At 38.5% G+C, this 16423-nt stretch overlaps 1 protein-coding gene across 2 annotated transcripts; it reads left to right on the forward strand.

The window, feature by feature from the left end:
- The first annotated feature begins 495 nt into the window (after window positions 1–495).
- NFKBIZ (NFKB inhibitor zeta) lies at window positions 496–15827 on the forward strand. 2 transcript variants are annotated; one of them, XM_042458161.1, is made up of 12 exons: window positions 496–933; window positions 3840–3982; window positions 6582–6618; window positions 6726–6829; window positions 6943–7709; window positions 8713–8818; window positions 9100–9246; window positions 10042–10105; window positions 10913–11082; window positions 12385–12495; window positions 12663–12830; window positions 13543–15827. In XM_042458161.1, the coding sequence occupies exons 1-12, from the start codon at window positions 612–614 to the stop codon at window positions 13594–13596; spliced, it is 2193 nt and encodes a 730-aa protein (XP_042314095.1). In that variant the 5' UTR covers window positions 496–611; the 3' UTR covers window positions 13597–15827. The 2 variants fall into 2 exon arrangements, with proteins under 2 accessions (XP_042314095.1, XP_042314096.1); XM_042458162.1 differs by having other exon boundaries at window positions 3843–3982.
- The last annotated feature ends 596 nt before the right edge of the window (window positions 15828–16423 follow it).

Below are 16423 nucleotides of genomic sequence, written 5' to 3' on the forward strand. Positions count from 1 at the left end.
GCAAAGGAGGGGAACATCTGGGTCGTCCTGGGTGACCTTGGGCAAGTAAAAAACCCACTGGGTGACCTTGGGCAAGACACACTCTCTCAGCCTCAGAAGATAACCATGGCAAAAGAAAAAACTCTCTGGAGAAACGCTGGTATCCCCCCTGGACAGAAGGCTGAAATGGCAGACTGGTCCTGGCAAAGGAGGGGGCCATGTAAACAACAACAACAACAACGGGTGGCCTTGGGCAAGTCACAGTGCCTCGGCCTCTGTGGCAAAAAACAAAACAAACCCCAGCCCTCTAGAGAAACTTGGCATCCCTCCTGGGCAGGAGGCTGACATAAGGTCCAGAAGCCCTGGCGAAGGAGGAGGAAGACGCCTGCTGCCTAAAGCCCTTCCTCCTCCTCCGGCCTGCCTCCCTCTTCCCTCCTCCTGCTCCGCCCGGAGAGCGTGGCCACTGGGGCGGGGAGGCAGTATAAGAGCCCGGGCTGCCTCCTCCTCCGCCATCCATCCATCCATCCATCCATCCATCCCTGGCCCTGGAGGGAGCCTCGCCCTCAGCAGCGCACTCTTCCTCCTCTCTGTCTCGGGTGCCCAGTTGGCAGCCCCCGGAGGGCTCCGCAGCCATGATCGTGGACACCAGCAGCGACCTGGCTCTGCACCAACACCCCCAGCATCACCACCAGCCTCCTCCCCATCACCTGCAGCAGCTGGGCTCCGACTGCAGCTCCCTCAGCAGCAGCGGCAGCAGCGGCAGCGGCAGCCCCTTGGACCTGGCTTTCTTCTGCGGCGCGTCCCCCAGCTCCAGCCGAGGGAGCTGCTCCCCACCGGGATCCCCGGGATCCGAGGCAGAGCCCTCCGGCCAGGGCTGCAGCAACCACGCCAGCAGCGATTGCAGGAAGGCATATTCCTCCCAGGCCCGGAGCGGTGGGCGCCCAGCCGGGGAAGGTACACACACAGCCTGGGCAGCAGGAGGGGAGGCTTTGCTCTGGCACTTCCACAGCTGTTGTTGATGTTGTTGTTGTTGTTGTTGTTGTTGTTGTTGTCAGAGCGGTGTAGTGGTTGGACTCTGGAGAGTCCGGGGTTCAATTCCTCAGACTTTAGGCAAGTCACACACCCTCAGCCCCAGAAAACCCTCTCATTTGGCCCAAGTCAGACAGGACTTGAAGGCACACAACACATTAATTAATTAATTAATTAATGCCAGCGTGGATTAACGTTAGCCTATATATGACTCTGGAGACCCGGGTTCAATTCCTCACCTGACCATGGAAACCCACTGGGTGACTTGAGACACATCACACTCCCAGCCCCAGAAAACCCTGTGATAGGGCTGCCCTACGTCAGAAAGGTCTCGCAGGCACACAACACCAACATGTTATTAATTAGTTAATTAATTATTAGCATGGGGGGGGTGGTTAGACCTGAGTTTGTCACACCGGGGCTGATTTCGACATTAAAGAGAGGTTAAAGTGCATTTAAAGCATCCCACAAATGAAGCAAATGACAAGTACGAAATTGAACAAATAAAGCGATATCGGAAACGCCTTGTCACTGAAATCCCGAAAGTAAAAAGATGCACATTAATGCTTCTTTGTGACTGCTTTAATGGGGGGGGGGGGGTTGTGCAACATTGTGTGAAGTAGCCGTTACGCGTAATTATGCCATTTTCCTGGAATATTCACAAGATAAACTCCCAATCTCCTTTGTGTGAGAGACTCCAATGGCTCTGGAGATCAGGGTTCAATTCACCGCGCGGCCATGGAAACCCAGTGACATGGAAACCAGTCACACATTCTCAGCCCCAGAAAACCCTGTGATAGTGTCACCATATGTCAGAAATGACTTGAAGGCACACAACACCAACCATTTTATTATTATTATTATTATCATTAGTAGTAGTAGTAGTATGTGGAGAGATCTTGTAGCCTCTTTGAGACTAACTGAAAGAAAGAAATTGGTAGCATGAGCTTTCCTAGACTTCAGTCTACTTTCTCAGAAGTAAGTTTAAAACTATACAGTTGAAACAAACAAGAAAGGGAGTCTGGGAGTTTTCTTGGCAAGTTTCTTCAGAGGGGGGTTTGCCATTACCATCCTCTGAGGCTGAGAGAGTGACTTGCCCAAGGTCACCTTGTGGGTTTCTGTGGCCGAGCCAGGATTCGAACCCTGGTTTCCAATGTCATAGTCCTGTGCTCAAACCACTACACCATGGTATCTCTATGTTTTAGCCCAGATAGGGTCTAACACACCAACCCTGTTTTGCCCTCCTTTGTCGTGGGACTTTTCATAATAGTGTTTTTTATTGGTTTGCGTGTTGGCAAATCCCAGTCATACGTACTTGTTTTATTCAAGCAGAGAGGTGAGAACATAATGTTTCATGTGAATTAATAGATTCACATGCTATGCGGATTGAATATTAAGAAGAATAATGTCTTTTTGCTTATTTGTAAAGTAGAATTAGGAATTTCAGTGAGTAAACAAAGCAGGCAGAGAAGAAAATAGATGATCACAGGTTAGGGATTCCCAGTAGCTGGAATTAATTGGTGTTTTTTTTTAAGTGCTTTTATATTTTTGAAGTGGGACACAGTTGAAAAGGATCCACTGCTTTTTGAAGGTTCATATTGTACAAAGTAAAATGAGTTTACAGTGCTTTTCATGCTGAACCCTGCTCCCATGTCCTCTTTGGATTCATAGACAAGCTCCAATATAGCTGTAGATTATATTTTGAAGTAAGGAATTATATTAAAATGTGACATGATACTGAAAAGTGGTTTGTGTACTATGTGCTCATTTTATTTCACTAGCTGGATAGATATTTTACCAAAAGACAGCCCTTACTGTCTGATAAATGTCACATTAGTATTTTGACTGAAAACTTTGCCTGGCATATTTTATTACGTGATGCCTGCTTTTTATTTTATTTATAATTTTTAATTGTTTGTTTGTTCGGCAGCTTACTTAGGTTTTCTCAGAACAATCTTTTTATACATTCTGTCTCTTTGAGGTAGTGATTGCTGTTTTAAATTGTGGCCTTTGAAGATAATTTAATGCAAGAGAATGACTTGCATGAATTGGGCATTCTTTTCAGGATTCCAGCGAAACGTAGAAAGGAAGAAATTCACCCTTAGATTGTAGGGTTTTTTTTTTCTTGATAGAAATCCCAACTCCATGGAATTTCTGAAAAAAATAGTTTAAATATAGCTTGCACTGTAATGCTTCTATGTATAAAGAAGGAGGTTTGTGTACTTTTTAAAATGAAGTCATAACTTCTCTGTTGGACTGCCGTATATTTTTGTTTCCTCTTTTCACTTCTGTTTTCTAGCCTTCTATATAGGTTGCATTTAAAGAGATGATGGCATAAGTGAATGAATGTAGTATTTGTTGTTCAGGTTTTGGGCTGAATATTTGCTTATTTGGGACAAGGAATTTTATTATGGAGGTGACTGGCACAAGTAATTCTGAAAATCCGTTCACATAAAGTTGTGTGCTAACATATGTCTAATATGGAGCAATTGCACTTTTCTCCTCCCTTTGGCTAACAAATCATGGGTTGAGAGAGAAATAAATGGATGTCTCTGTGTGCTGACATAAAAAAGTATTATGGAATACTTAGAAGTAGCATTAGCTACTGGCCAAAGAAGTGCCTATCTTTAATTAGTGGCTGGGAGCATTTTAATTTTTAATTTTTTTTTCATCATTATGCTTTTATTTTATCTGTTTATTTTCATTAGCTGCATTGAGAACTATTTTTAGTGCAAACTGGGATATAACTTTAATAAATGAAAAATTTCTTTAAGAACTGAATTTCCTGTTTAATAGATTAAGTCAATATTCTTGTTTGTTTTGGATCTCAGCAGTTGAACAATTTATGGGGGGAGGAAAGCAACAAAGAGGACCTTTCCAAGGTGTTCGTGTGAAAAACTCCGTGAAGGAACTGTTGTTGCATCTTAGAAACAGCAAACAGATGTCCTCAGATCAAGGTGCTGGGGAATTAAAGGTGGGTTTTTCAAAATTCTTTTAAAAATGGCTCAGAATTAGTTGAGTGTCTCTCTTCTTTGGAACTACATATTGAGTATCCCTTATCTGAAATACTTAGAAGCAGAAGTGTTTTAGAGTTCAGATTTTTTTTTTTAATTTTGGAATGCCTGTATTAGCATATATGTACATAATGAGATAGCTTGAAGATGGGACCCATGTCGAAACACAGAATTCATTTATGTTTTATATACCGTATACAGATAGTCTGAAGGTAACTTTATAAAATATTTTAAATAATTTTGTGCATGAGACAAAATGTGTGTACACTGGACCAGCAGAAAGCAAAGGTGTCACTACCTCAGCCACGCATGAAAAAGGCTTTGGTTTTTGGAGTCTTCGGATTTCAGAATTCCAGATAAGGGAGACTCAACTTGTATCAAGTATGTGCAGCTTTATATAGTGCTTAATTAACACATGGGATTTATTATTGTGAGACGATGTCAAGTTGCTGCAGTTTTGACAAGAAGAAACATCACAAATTTATTGAATCTATTTGTTAGTAAACAGGAGCCCTTGAAAACTGGAAAAATATTTTGTTCACTGATGCTTAGGATACAACACCAACAGACAGTATCTCCACCTAATAATGTGGATTGCTGTACATTCTGCTAGCCAGAATTTTAGCCTGTCAAAACAGGGTATTACTATCAGCCGTTCTGTATTTTATGTTAAAATGAAGGGCAGTGCTGCTATATAGAAATCTATGGAAGGGATACAAGGGGTGCAGGAACTGGGTGGATAAAAAGGACTTCCCCTCTATTTCCTTCCTATTCCTTTTATGTTGTTGTTTTAGTAACAATACATTTTGCAGTATAAATTAGTCTTTTTGAAGGGTTCATTGTAATTTTTCATCCCAGATTAGACTATGTGAAATAAATAAATTCCAGTGCAATTAACTGTATGAAAACTTTTATGTGTTTATGCATTTGTAAATTGGGAGCGGGGAAGGGACTTCATAATTTTTTCAGATTCTCAGAAGGTCCAGAAAACATATTTTGGGGTACCTGTGTTGGCCATGCAGTAAAAAGAAACCAAATACACATCAGCTTTATTTGGACAGCCAAAAGGTGCAAAATACATTATGCTAGCTTTCAAAACTCACTTTCTCACTATGGCATTGTTGTTTTTCTTCTCCTGTATGAGTTTTAATATCCTGGCCTGATGAAGAAGCCAGTAAGCTTTGAAACCTAGTGTAATGGATAGTTAGCTTTTTGGTTGTCCTAATAAAGATATCAACATGGTGTGTAATTTGGATTTTGTTGCATCAAAGGGATCTATATCTGACTCCCCCAAAAGGTTAAGAGAAACAGCTTTATTGTTTTATTAGATCACAGAAGCAAGAAGGGTCTGCAAAAAAAGTTGCCGTTTATGGTGCTCTTATTCAAGATGGCACATAGCTATGCCCTTTCCCAGGATTCCCGTTTTCATTCCTCTGTACATTTTCTACCCACCCACCCCATCAGTAATTTGTGGCCATGGGGCATGCTCAGCCCTCACTGGGTTATTTGGAGATTTCTTTCTCCCTTAGGGGTATTTTTCTTGTCTCAGCTCTTCTGCAAACTTGGTGGTTCCCCAGACGTGCAGATATCTTCATTTTGTGTGTGGGTGTTGTTGTTTTGGTAGCATAAAAATCAGTATTTGAAGAAGCACTTTGGTATTAGAGCTCGGAAGAAAGCATTTTTTCTAAAAGGTTTTTTAATGGACCTATATCTGCCTATGATAAGATCACATTTTCTTTGTTTACAACACTTTTTTCAGGGCCTGTACAATCTTAGGACGTACATCACGCTGTGACAGTTTTTAAGATTAATTAATTTATTTATAACATTCCTCTGACTCCCTTCTCTTTACAAACAGTTAAGTAACTAAGATATTATGAAACTTGTTGCCAAGTAATTAAGTCACATTTTTTAGTAATTAAGATGCAAAGACAATACATCAGGAAATATTTGTCCCTCTTTAACTTACATTTATAAATTGGCTTATATTTAAAACTCTGAAAATAGAATCTGTTATGTCATACTTTGGTATTCTATGAAGGCGATGTTTTCTCAAAAGAAAAAAGAGCAAGAACCAACAATTTACTGTATATCCAAACTTTTGAAAGGTTACTGTATGTTTGTTTTACTGCCTATGCAAGTAAAGTGCGGGATGCTTCGTGATTACCTGTAAAAGTTATTTTTGTTGCACATTTTATGTGTGTTTTTTAAAAAAAATCACGTAGAAATGTTAAAAAATGCCGAAAGGTAGTTGAAAATAAGGCAGTTTGGAAATCCAGTAAAATTTTCTTGATTTTGTTTAAAGTAGAATGAATATGGTGAAAAAACAGTAGTAATAATGGAGTTGATCTGATAACTTTCCCCCCCAGAAGTTATTTACAACTTAAAGGATACACTAAATTTTCTATTTCTTTCCAGTTTTGAAATCCTTTGTTTCATATCCCTTGATGGTAGAAAGTGACAATAGTTACTATGTCCCTTAAAGCTGATTTAAACAATAGAGTGTCTTCATTTTATGGTGAATAATTTCAACTCTTTATTTTTGTTTTGTTTTAATAGGCACAAGGAGGATTAGCAAATTATGATCCTTACACAGGTACAGTTTTTTTAACAAATATTTTCCTTAACTATTGTAAGTTTACATGTAAAAGTTTATAGAGTGAGTTGCAGGGAAAATTGAGTAATTTTTCTTTATGTTGGTAGAGCTGAAGAACATATTAACTTACAGTCGGAAAAGAAAAAGTCATGAACTTCTTTCTGATGGACCTAGTTATAAAAGAACAGCGACTTTCCAGCCTCACCTCTTGGTAAGATTTTTGGTGGCATTTTCATACGTATTGCTTGAAATGTATTTTCCACCTGCAGTACATGAGAGGATGTGGTCAGCTCAGTTTGAAAATGCTCATGTTCTGTTTTGCAGACACCTCCACAGACACCAACATCAGTGGATAACAATATGGAGGATGCCCATATGAATGAGCCCAAACAAGATGGCAGCTGTGATATGCTGCAGAACATTATCAATATTAAGAATGAATCAAGTCCAGTTTCTTTGAATACAGTACAAGTTAGCTGGCTTCACACCATGGCCAATCCCCACTCTCCAGGAGAACAATATCAGGAGCTTGCTGCAACACAGGCCTTCTCACCTCCTGAAAAGTATCAAGCATTTCAAACAAGCAGTCCATCACAAATGCTGGAACGGACCCAGAATTATCAGTTTTTGCCCGCACAAGCCCAGGAATTGTCACAGCACTGTGGTCAGAATCCACTTCTGGAATACAGGCCACAGTCTGCAAGCAGCCAATCTTCTGACTATCAACAAAGTGTTTATGAAAGCCAAGATCTGCAGTATTGTAGTACTTCGAGTTTTGTTTCTCAGTTAAATGATTCAGAAGGTCTGGACTCCAACCCAATTTCTCAAGTGCTGTCTGATGGTCACCAGCACACTGATATTAGCAGCCACTCTCAGATTTATAGCCAGCTGCCCAGTAATATGTGTAGTAGTCTCGAGGAGCATGGCTTACCGCTGGGTACTTCTAATATGCCTGTGCAACACCAGGCTATTGCTGGGGACACAGCACAGCTGGGCAAATCATTCTTCCAGTGGCAAGTAGAACAGGAAGAAAACAAACTGGCTAACCTTTCTCAAGATCAAATCCTTGCCAAAGACTCTGATGGTGACACGTAAGTATTGTCTATGCGTTAATTGCTACTGCAATGGAGATAGTTTATTTATTAATTAATATTTATGTCGTACTCTACATCACAAGATTTCAGGATGGTGCTGATAAGTTGATCAGTTCAAAACAAGTTAAGAAGAATAAAACAGGGCAAAACTATGTGTATCAAATTATGTGTCTGTAGTAGGTTTTCTCTGTTATAGAGTATGTATCTTGAGAATATTATTCATTCCACTGAATGAAGAACACAGTAGTTCATTAAAAGTACATGTCACGGAGACCTCTCTGGAGTTTATCACATAAGGGAAATTGGAAGTACGTATAATCCAATGACAATCCGAACGCAATCATGGGGTTTAACATTATTGCATGATAGACTACCACACACAATTTCGGGGAATGGGATGTCAGTCCGAACGCAATCACAGGGTTTCACATTATTGTGTGATAGACTACCACACGCAATTTTGGGCAGTGGCAAGCTATTTTCGGGGAATGGGAAGTCAGTTCAAACGCAATTCGAATTCACGTAAATTCGCCAACTAGCGAATTCATGTGAATGCATTCTGGCCCCACTTTCTTTTCATTCGAAATTAAGAGAAATTCCTCCCATGTGATAAACTCCTAAGACTCCTCACCTAAACATGGTGAAATAAAAGCGCACACTGGATCACTACTGCTCAAACTGGCGATCTCCAGACCAGTGCCAGTCTGCCATCCAACAGCTGCTGGTCCAGGGTGAATTTCAGAAAAGAGATAGTTCTAGCCAAGAGCACATCCCTGGTGCATTGGGAAAAAATGGTCTGACTGCTAGATCAGATAGTTTGAATAGTGCTGCACTGGAAGATCTAGCTTCCTATGGCAGTTCTTTCAGTCTGCACTTCCTATAGGTTTGATTTTGGGAGGGTGTTTTACTATTGGATTCAGGGTTCTTTTGTATTTTCATTATATTTTAAAAACTTTCTGTATACTAAAAAGAGAAATATTTCCCTCTCCTCCTCCCACAGGTTTCTCCATATTGCAGTTGCTCAGGGACGCCGGGCAGTTTCCTATGTGTTGGCAAGAAAGATGGCAGCTATCCGAATGCTGGATATTAAAGAGCACAATGGCCAGGTGAAGCTCTTAGTCATGCTCTTTCCGTCTGTGCCCTTGAATATTGCATATTTCCAGGACTTAGACAAGCATCCTGGAATGCCTGTTAATATTAACTTTGAAGGCGAGCACATAGGTTAATATGTAACTGTGAGCTACCGCAGAAGTCTACCAACTAAGCCAGAACTTAGCCATTTTTAAATTAATATCCATGATTGGAAATACTTTATGATAGGGGGCTTTTTATTGCTATTTCCTGATAAGATTTAGCTGACCAGTGCATTTGTTTTCTGTCATTATAGAGTGCCCTGCAAGTAGCCGTGGCTGCAAATCAGCATCTTATTGTACAGGACCTGGTTAGCCTTGGGGCACAAGTGAATACTACAGATTGCTGGGGGAGAACACCATTGCATGTGTGTGCTGAAAAAGGCCATGCACAAGTCCTTCAGGTGACTAAGCAAATCCTTCAGTCCTTTCCTTTACCATTCTCTTAATACTAGAATATGTGTTGAAACTGGCCATTGTGTATTCAAATGTGAAGGTGTTATATTTTGCTTTAAGATTATCTACAGTGTTGGGACTATTGTACTACTAGTGCTATAGCACCTGCGCAATACAAAATATTCAGGAGCAGGTGGTCTGTATTTTACAACTCACAACGGATATCTCTTCTGTCCTCCCAATATGTTTAAACACAAGGCAATTGACTCCCCCCAGGAGGGATATATCTGGACACTAAAAGATTCTTGTTTAATAGAAGTGAATGACTTAGCTGGTAATATAGTATATATTCTGAAATATACTTATACTCATAGCCACAGTCTCAGGAAACTGAGAAAGTAAGAGTATTAGAGTAATTTAAATGTAATGTGGAATGCTAAGAAAGACTTGAGCCTTGTTGAAAAGAAAGTGGGCAAAATTTTGTAAGACTTTTTCTCATAGCAAGTCTTCATTCTGATAGATAAAAATATTTTTGACCATAGTTGTAGGCTCACAGTTTTGAATGTCCTGTAGCAGTTTCAATAACAGTGGCTCTACTGGATAAATGATCTTGGTATCTACTAAAGATTGTATCACAGAATTTTTAGAAATAACAAAGAGTTCTTGTGGCACCAAAAAGATGTAACAGTTTTCATATGGCATTAGCTTGCATGACTGGAGTCCACTTCATCATATACATTAAATGTTCAGTTAGGGTTTTGCATAATACGGTGGCATTAATATATCTCATTTCACTTCTCTAGGCAATCCAGAAAGGAGGTATTATAAGCAATCAATATGTAGACTTGGAGGCAACTAATTATGATGGTGAGCAACCAATGGTCCTTCATTTTTTGTTAAGTTAGGCAAAAAAATCCTAAGAATTACATGCAGAAATTGTTTCTCATTCTTAACCCTTTGCGCTTGCTGTGTCATTTCATGGAAACTTTGTATTATTGTTAATTACATCCATTTTTTAAATAGAAATAAAAGTTGAAGTTGAAAAGGGGGAACATGATCAGGACTTTTTCTGAATCCTTTTAGTTTGTGAAATATTGGTTTGTGTTTGCTCCTATACCCTCCAGTTCCTCAAGATATTAACTGGGGCCTGATCAACTGTATTGGAATCCCAAAGCAGCTGAACATGGCCTAGCAGAATTACTGTTTCATGTAATGTAGGTCATAAAGAATGGAATGCCCCCCCCCCCAAGAGCACATAAAAACAGAAGTAATGACCTACTACTTATATATAAAAAGACTTCTTTACAAATATGAGCTGCTTTGATTTTTTAAAAAACATGGTGTGAATTCTATTGATACTCACACCTAAGAGCAGATGCATTGAGACAAGGAGATACAAAAGGATTGATTCACAATTTAACAGTTTAGTGGAGACTGCCAATAGGATTCAGGCCCATATGTTGAATTATTCATCTTTGATATGCTAAGAAAAATTTAAAAAATCATTCTGTATATGTTTATACAGTGTATCTAAAGATCTGTATATCTGAAGAATAGGATACACCATCTTAAATAATTTCCATTACAAAAAAAGCTGTAATCTGGATGTCATTATTTGGAATAAATGCCCAAGATGGCTGCTGGATTTGCTCATTTGTGTGTTTTTAATTAAAGGTTTGACAGCATTACACTGTGCAGTAGTGGTCCACAATTCTGTGGTACATGATCTACAAAGCCAGCACTCACCTCACACTCCTGAGGTCCAGGAACTGAGGTTGAAAAGCAAGAGGCTGGCAGACACAATCAAATTTCTAATCCAAATGGGGGCTTCTGTGGAAGCCAGGGTAAGTAAGATCAAGAAACATAAAAAATAAAACTAAAAAATAGGTGATTAGTAACACATTATTTTCCTTGAAAAACATGGATGTTCTCCTAAATTCCATTGTACATGTGTGCGACTTTTCACATTTTAATGATTTCCTGGGAATGTAAGTGTTCAAGAGACTTTTGCATATAAAAGTAGAATAATCAGCCATTACTAATTTTTTAAAAAATAATTTTGCCAAGTGAACATGGTTTTCAAATGCTTTAACTTGCTGCTGAAAAACGTAAGAAAGCCCCAAAACACAACAAAGCCCTAAACCATGCTAACCCACGTAAGGACTATTCCACTGACTCTGGGTTGTATTTTAAAGCACCAGTAATGCTTCCCATGTATCAGTTTTACTGACTGCAATATACATAAATGAGCTTAGCCTTGCCCAAGCTCAATTGCCACTCATCCCAGCCAGCACAGTCATGCTGGCCAGGAGGAATGGGCTTTTCAGTCATGATCCTAAAGTACTCTGTTTGTTTATTTTTATCCCTGAGACGTCAGTATCCACCTTTTCCAACTATGTAGAACCAACAAATATTCCAGATTAATACTGTAACATTGTGGCAGCACATTTCTGTCATTTCATTGTCATCAAGTGATGGTTCCTTTACAACAATTTAGGATTTGGTTCCCTTGCATGATGTTTCTTCCCTTGCTTTGACATTTTCAGATCTCAGTGTATTTGAAATGTCCAGCTGAACAGAAGTTAGTTGCAGCCAATTTCTATTAAAACAGAACTTAAAATTCAGCCAGAGCGACAATTCTAAGCATACTTACCTGGAAATAAGACTCATATAAATTAGTGTTACTTCCTTCTGAGTAGAATTATAGTAGGTATGGATGTTTCACACCCAGGTATGGCTTTGCTCTATTAACTTCATTGAGATATCAGTCATGGGTGGAATGTGCAAACAATGAATGTAACAATAGGTTGAATGTGAGTTTTTGTAAGGAAGTTGCAGCTTGAATTCAATTTCCTCTAATTATTCCAGAGTCATTGTAATAAATAGATAACTTTGTTGGGTGTGAAAAAACAAAAACAAATTGTACCACAAGCTTTGATTTTTGGATTGTCCAAAGAGTTGCTATCTCTTGGGCTCGTATTCTCTCCATGAAATGGAAACAGTATTGTTCACTACTTATGTTGATTAATAAAACTGTGTTTTTATTTCATATGACATAAATGATTTTACATGTGCTTGCAGTGTTTCATTGTTTAAAGTGCACAATTAAGTGGCATAATTAAGTGACCTTTTTTGTGTGTGGACAGGATCGTAAAAGTGGCCGTTCAGCCCTTCACTTAGCAGCTGAAGAAGCAAATGTTGAACTCATTCGCCTGTTTTTAGAGCTACCCACTTGCCTTTCTTTTATCAATGCTAAGGTATGTAAATGCTGAGTCAAAAGTACACCTACACTCACACCTTCTCCAATTCATATGTACCTGCTTGCAGGAATTAATCACCCTGCCCCCCTCTCTTTATTTAGAAATATATATATATATATATATATATATATATATATATATTGTTTTTCTCTTTCCTCAACCAGGCTTACAATGGTAATACAGCTCTCCATGTAGCTGCCAGTCTGCAGCATCGGGTGACTCAGCTGGATGCAGTGCGTTTGTTGATGCGTAAAGGAGCTGATCCAAGTGCCAGGAACTTGGAAAATGAGCAGCCAGTTCACCTGGTTCCTGATGGTCCAGTGGGAGTTGAGGTAGGAGACCAAAAAAAGTTTGAGATACTGTTGGAAACTGCAGAGGGTCACTGTTCATGATTCTTATTCCTTTTGGCCTTCCTACTGTAGAGATAATACAAGTAGGATTCTGTTTCTTATTTTTTGAAGAAAGTGAAGAATATATTTCTTAATAATCTTTATAGAAAATCTGCTAATAGTTGTCATACTACTGCTGTCATGGACTTTCTCCCTTCACTTCTTGACCTTCTGTTAAATAAATTGCAAAGGTTTTAGGAAAACACTGTGTGTTCAGGCTCCATACTATAGTGCAGTAAAACTACTGATGTAACTATATCCTTTGATCCCAGAATTGCTTATTTTACATGAATAATTTTAAGGAACAGAACCTGTATAATATTTAAAAAACTGCTTAATACAGTGAATTGTTATACTAATTAGTTATGTTGATTTCTTTGAGTGGATCCAGTGGTCAGTCCATGGTGATCAAATCTTCAACGCAGTTGTATGGTTTTTCTACCATTAAATTGACTTGGAAACCTAAGATAAATACATTGGTTAAATTCTTCTGTTGTGTAGCATTAAGCTTGGTTGGGAAAAAAATTAAAAGGCCAAGTCTCCCAAAGTTCAGTGGGATTTTACTCTTTGTATGTACTCTTAGAAATGCAGCATATTTCGATAATGTCACAATGACTGGACATTGACATCTTGCTACTTTTGTTTTGTTCTTCAGATAAGACGGATTTTGAAAGGGAAGACAATTCCACAGAGATCGTCAATCTATTAAGCTCCATGAGTACCAATGACCTACACTCGCTGTCAGTTAGGCAGCCCTGATGTAACTGTAAATAGACCATTTGTCCAGCTGAGGCAAATGTTAGTTGTTTCTATGAAACAAAAATATTTTGTTCACTATTATATAGTGGGTTAATGAAAATTCTTCTGAGCAGATGGGAATGTTTCATACCCAGGTATTCTGTCTCAGTCTGAATGAAGACTGCAGTCCTGTACATATTTACCTGGGAATAAGCCACACTCAGAGGTGACCTATTTCTGAATAGACTTGTATAGGATTGCATGTTACTGACTTCCAACAGTAGTACAAAAAGTATCAAGCATGAACAAACATTATCGTTTAAAGAAAATTTTGCAACACTTCAGTGATTTTTATGATATGAATATGTTGGAATACTAACATAATTTTATATTATTGCTTTTTTGGTTTTGTTTAATGTAATGCTTTGCATTGGTTACCTTGTGATTTTTGAATGTTAATTTGTTGAAGTTTGATAAAGCACCTAATAAGCTTAAGTGTTTCAGTTTCGGAATTCTATGTAGTGTGCAATTATATTTTATACGCTTTTAATGGTATTTATATATTTGTGTTGAAGGAGGTTTTTTTTTTGTGGGATATGGTTAGTAAATTGGCATAGGAAGGGAATATTTTCCATCTAGGCAGTTTCCATCAGCCACAGCAATTGTTTGTAAGAAAAAAAAAACTCTTAAGAATAATTTTGGGCTTGTATTTTAATCCTGTTAAAAGTTCTCAGGTTATGACTGGTATATTGGATCATATTAATATTGTCCATTTTAATGGTCTTCCTACATGTGCTTTGGAGTTCCCAAATTAGCAGACGTGTTTAAAGATACTAGCCTTTCTGTTGTTCAGAGGGGCCTACACCAGGAATTTTCCTTCCTGCTACTCATACAAGGGTAGAAAATATTAATATTAATAATAAAAACTTTGCCTTTTCCACTTTTTGTCTTGTCTGGTGTAAACTGGTAGGACTTAGGATGAAGAGGTAGAACCATTGTTTGCCCCTCATCTTCCAAGTTAGGATTGCAGTCTTTGGCTTGCTGTTAGTCCCAACTAGAGTAGGTCCATTGAATCAATGGTAAATTTGATGAGTCAGTACTTCTGTACATTCCACTGCTTGAATGCGTCTACTGTGGGAGCTGAGAGTCAGGCCAAGATTGCACATACTGAGGTTACGCATGGCCTCCAATATATCAGTAGCTGAGTTTGCAGATGGCATAAAATGACTCAGGAAGGTGAAAATCTAATCAGAGAACACCAAAAGAACGTCTTCAAATTGACTGAATGGGTAGCAAAATGGCAAGTGAGATTCAGTATATGTACAAAGTGGTCTGCACTTCAGAAAATAATTAAATGGTTATTTTTTCCAAGCTCTACTGCAGTGATCTCCAAACTATGCTTCTCCAGGTGTTTTGGACTTTGACTTCCAGAAGCCACAGCCAGCTTGGCCAACAACCAGGAATTCTGGGAGTTGAAGTCCAAAACATCTGGAGGACCAAAGTTTTGGAAGACTGCTTTACTGTGAGGGCTTTAAAGTGCAATTCAGCAGTTTCAAGGAAGATTGGCTATTAGCAATCATTCCTATGTGGAACATCTAATTTCAGGGACAGTGTGCATTTGAATAGCACATGTATGGCAAAAAATGGCAGGAAAATTGGTTTCTTCATTCCTTATTACAGACTAGATGGAGGCATTCATCTGATAAAAGGCTTCTGGCTTTGATTTGAACTAGCAAGGTTCTCATTTTATGTTCTTTATCCTGAATTTGATTCTCTGTTCCTGACAAAAAGAAAAGTGCTTCTCAGGACTCTGCATACATTTAGTTCTGTTGTAGTATTTTACCTTATAGGTATAGATGTTCAAGTATTCATGGTTTAAGAATGGCAATCACTGGGGGGAGGGGGGTTGGTTTTGCTAAATTTTTATTTGTATTTTTAAGGACTGTAAATAAAATGTATTCAAGAATTTCATATAGCAATTGCTCTTAAAATGAAATAGTTTGATTTTAAGTTTATTCCCATTGTTTCCTGAGTGCCTGTCTTGCATTATATAATTTTTCCATTGTTAATCTGATAATAGGGTTTGACTAAGTATGTCTTGTAGACAAATTACTGGAGAAATTGTACCTCCATATATTAAAGCAGTTCATAATTCTTGTAATAGCAGATGCATTTTTGCAATAAACTTGTTTTAATCAGTAACATTGGTGTGTTAAAATTTGATTAATTACTGATACTTTATCCTTACTTCTCTACTGGTTGAAGTTCAAGATACTTGCCTTTTTCACATAATGTTGACCAAGAAGCCTTATTTACTCCAACTGATATCAAGGACAAACTGTTTTCTGCAGTCATATCATGTAAACACACAATTTGGAATTGATGGACATCCTGAGAACTTCCACTTTCTCTCCTCCCCTCCTTCTTAAAATAAACTTTATATTCTTGTGAATGCACAGAGAATCTTGGAAACACCCAGCAAAATTTTAGAAGCCCAGGATTTATGGAGCATTATTTTCAGAAGGCACAGTTTCAATGTTTACACAAATAATTAGCAGGATATGAGAAACCAGGAAATACAGGCAACTACGTTCAGTTTACATACCTTATTCAAATCATTCATATATACACACATTATCAGATTCGTCCACATATCTATATATCTATATCTATAGATTGTACAGAACTCACTGTTAGTGCAGACTTGAGACAACTTCCCCAGATGCATTTGTCTCTGGCCAGATACATATGATGCCAGCATGCCTACACCTAGGACAGCATATGCTGCGGCAGCACTT

The sequence above is a fragment of the Sceloporus undulatus genome, chromosome 3 (assembly GCF_019175285.1).
Source record: "Sceloporus undulatus isolate JIND9_A2432 ecotype Alabama chromosome 3, SceUnd_v1.1, whole genome shotgun sequence".
NCBI lineage: Eukaryota > Metazoa > Chordata > Lepidosauria > Squamata > Phrynosomatidae > Sceloporus > Sceloporus undulatus.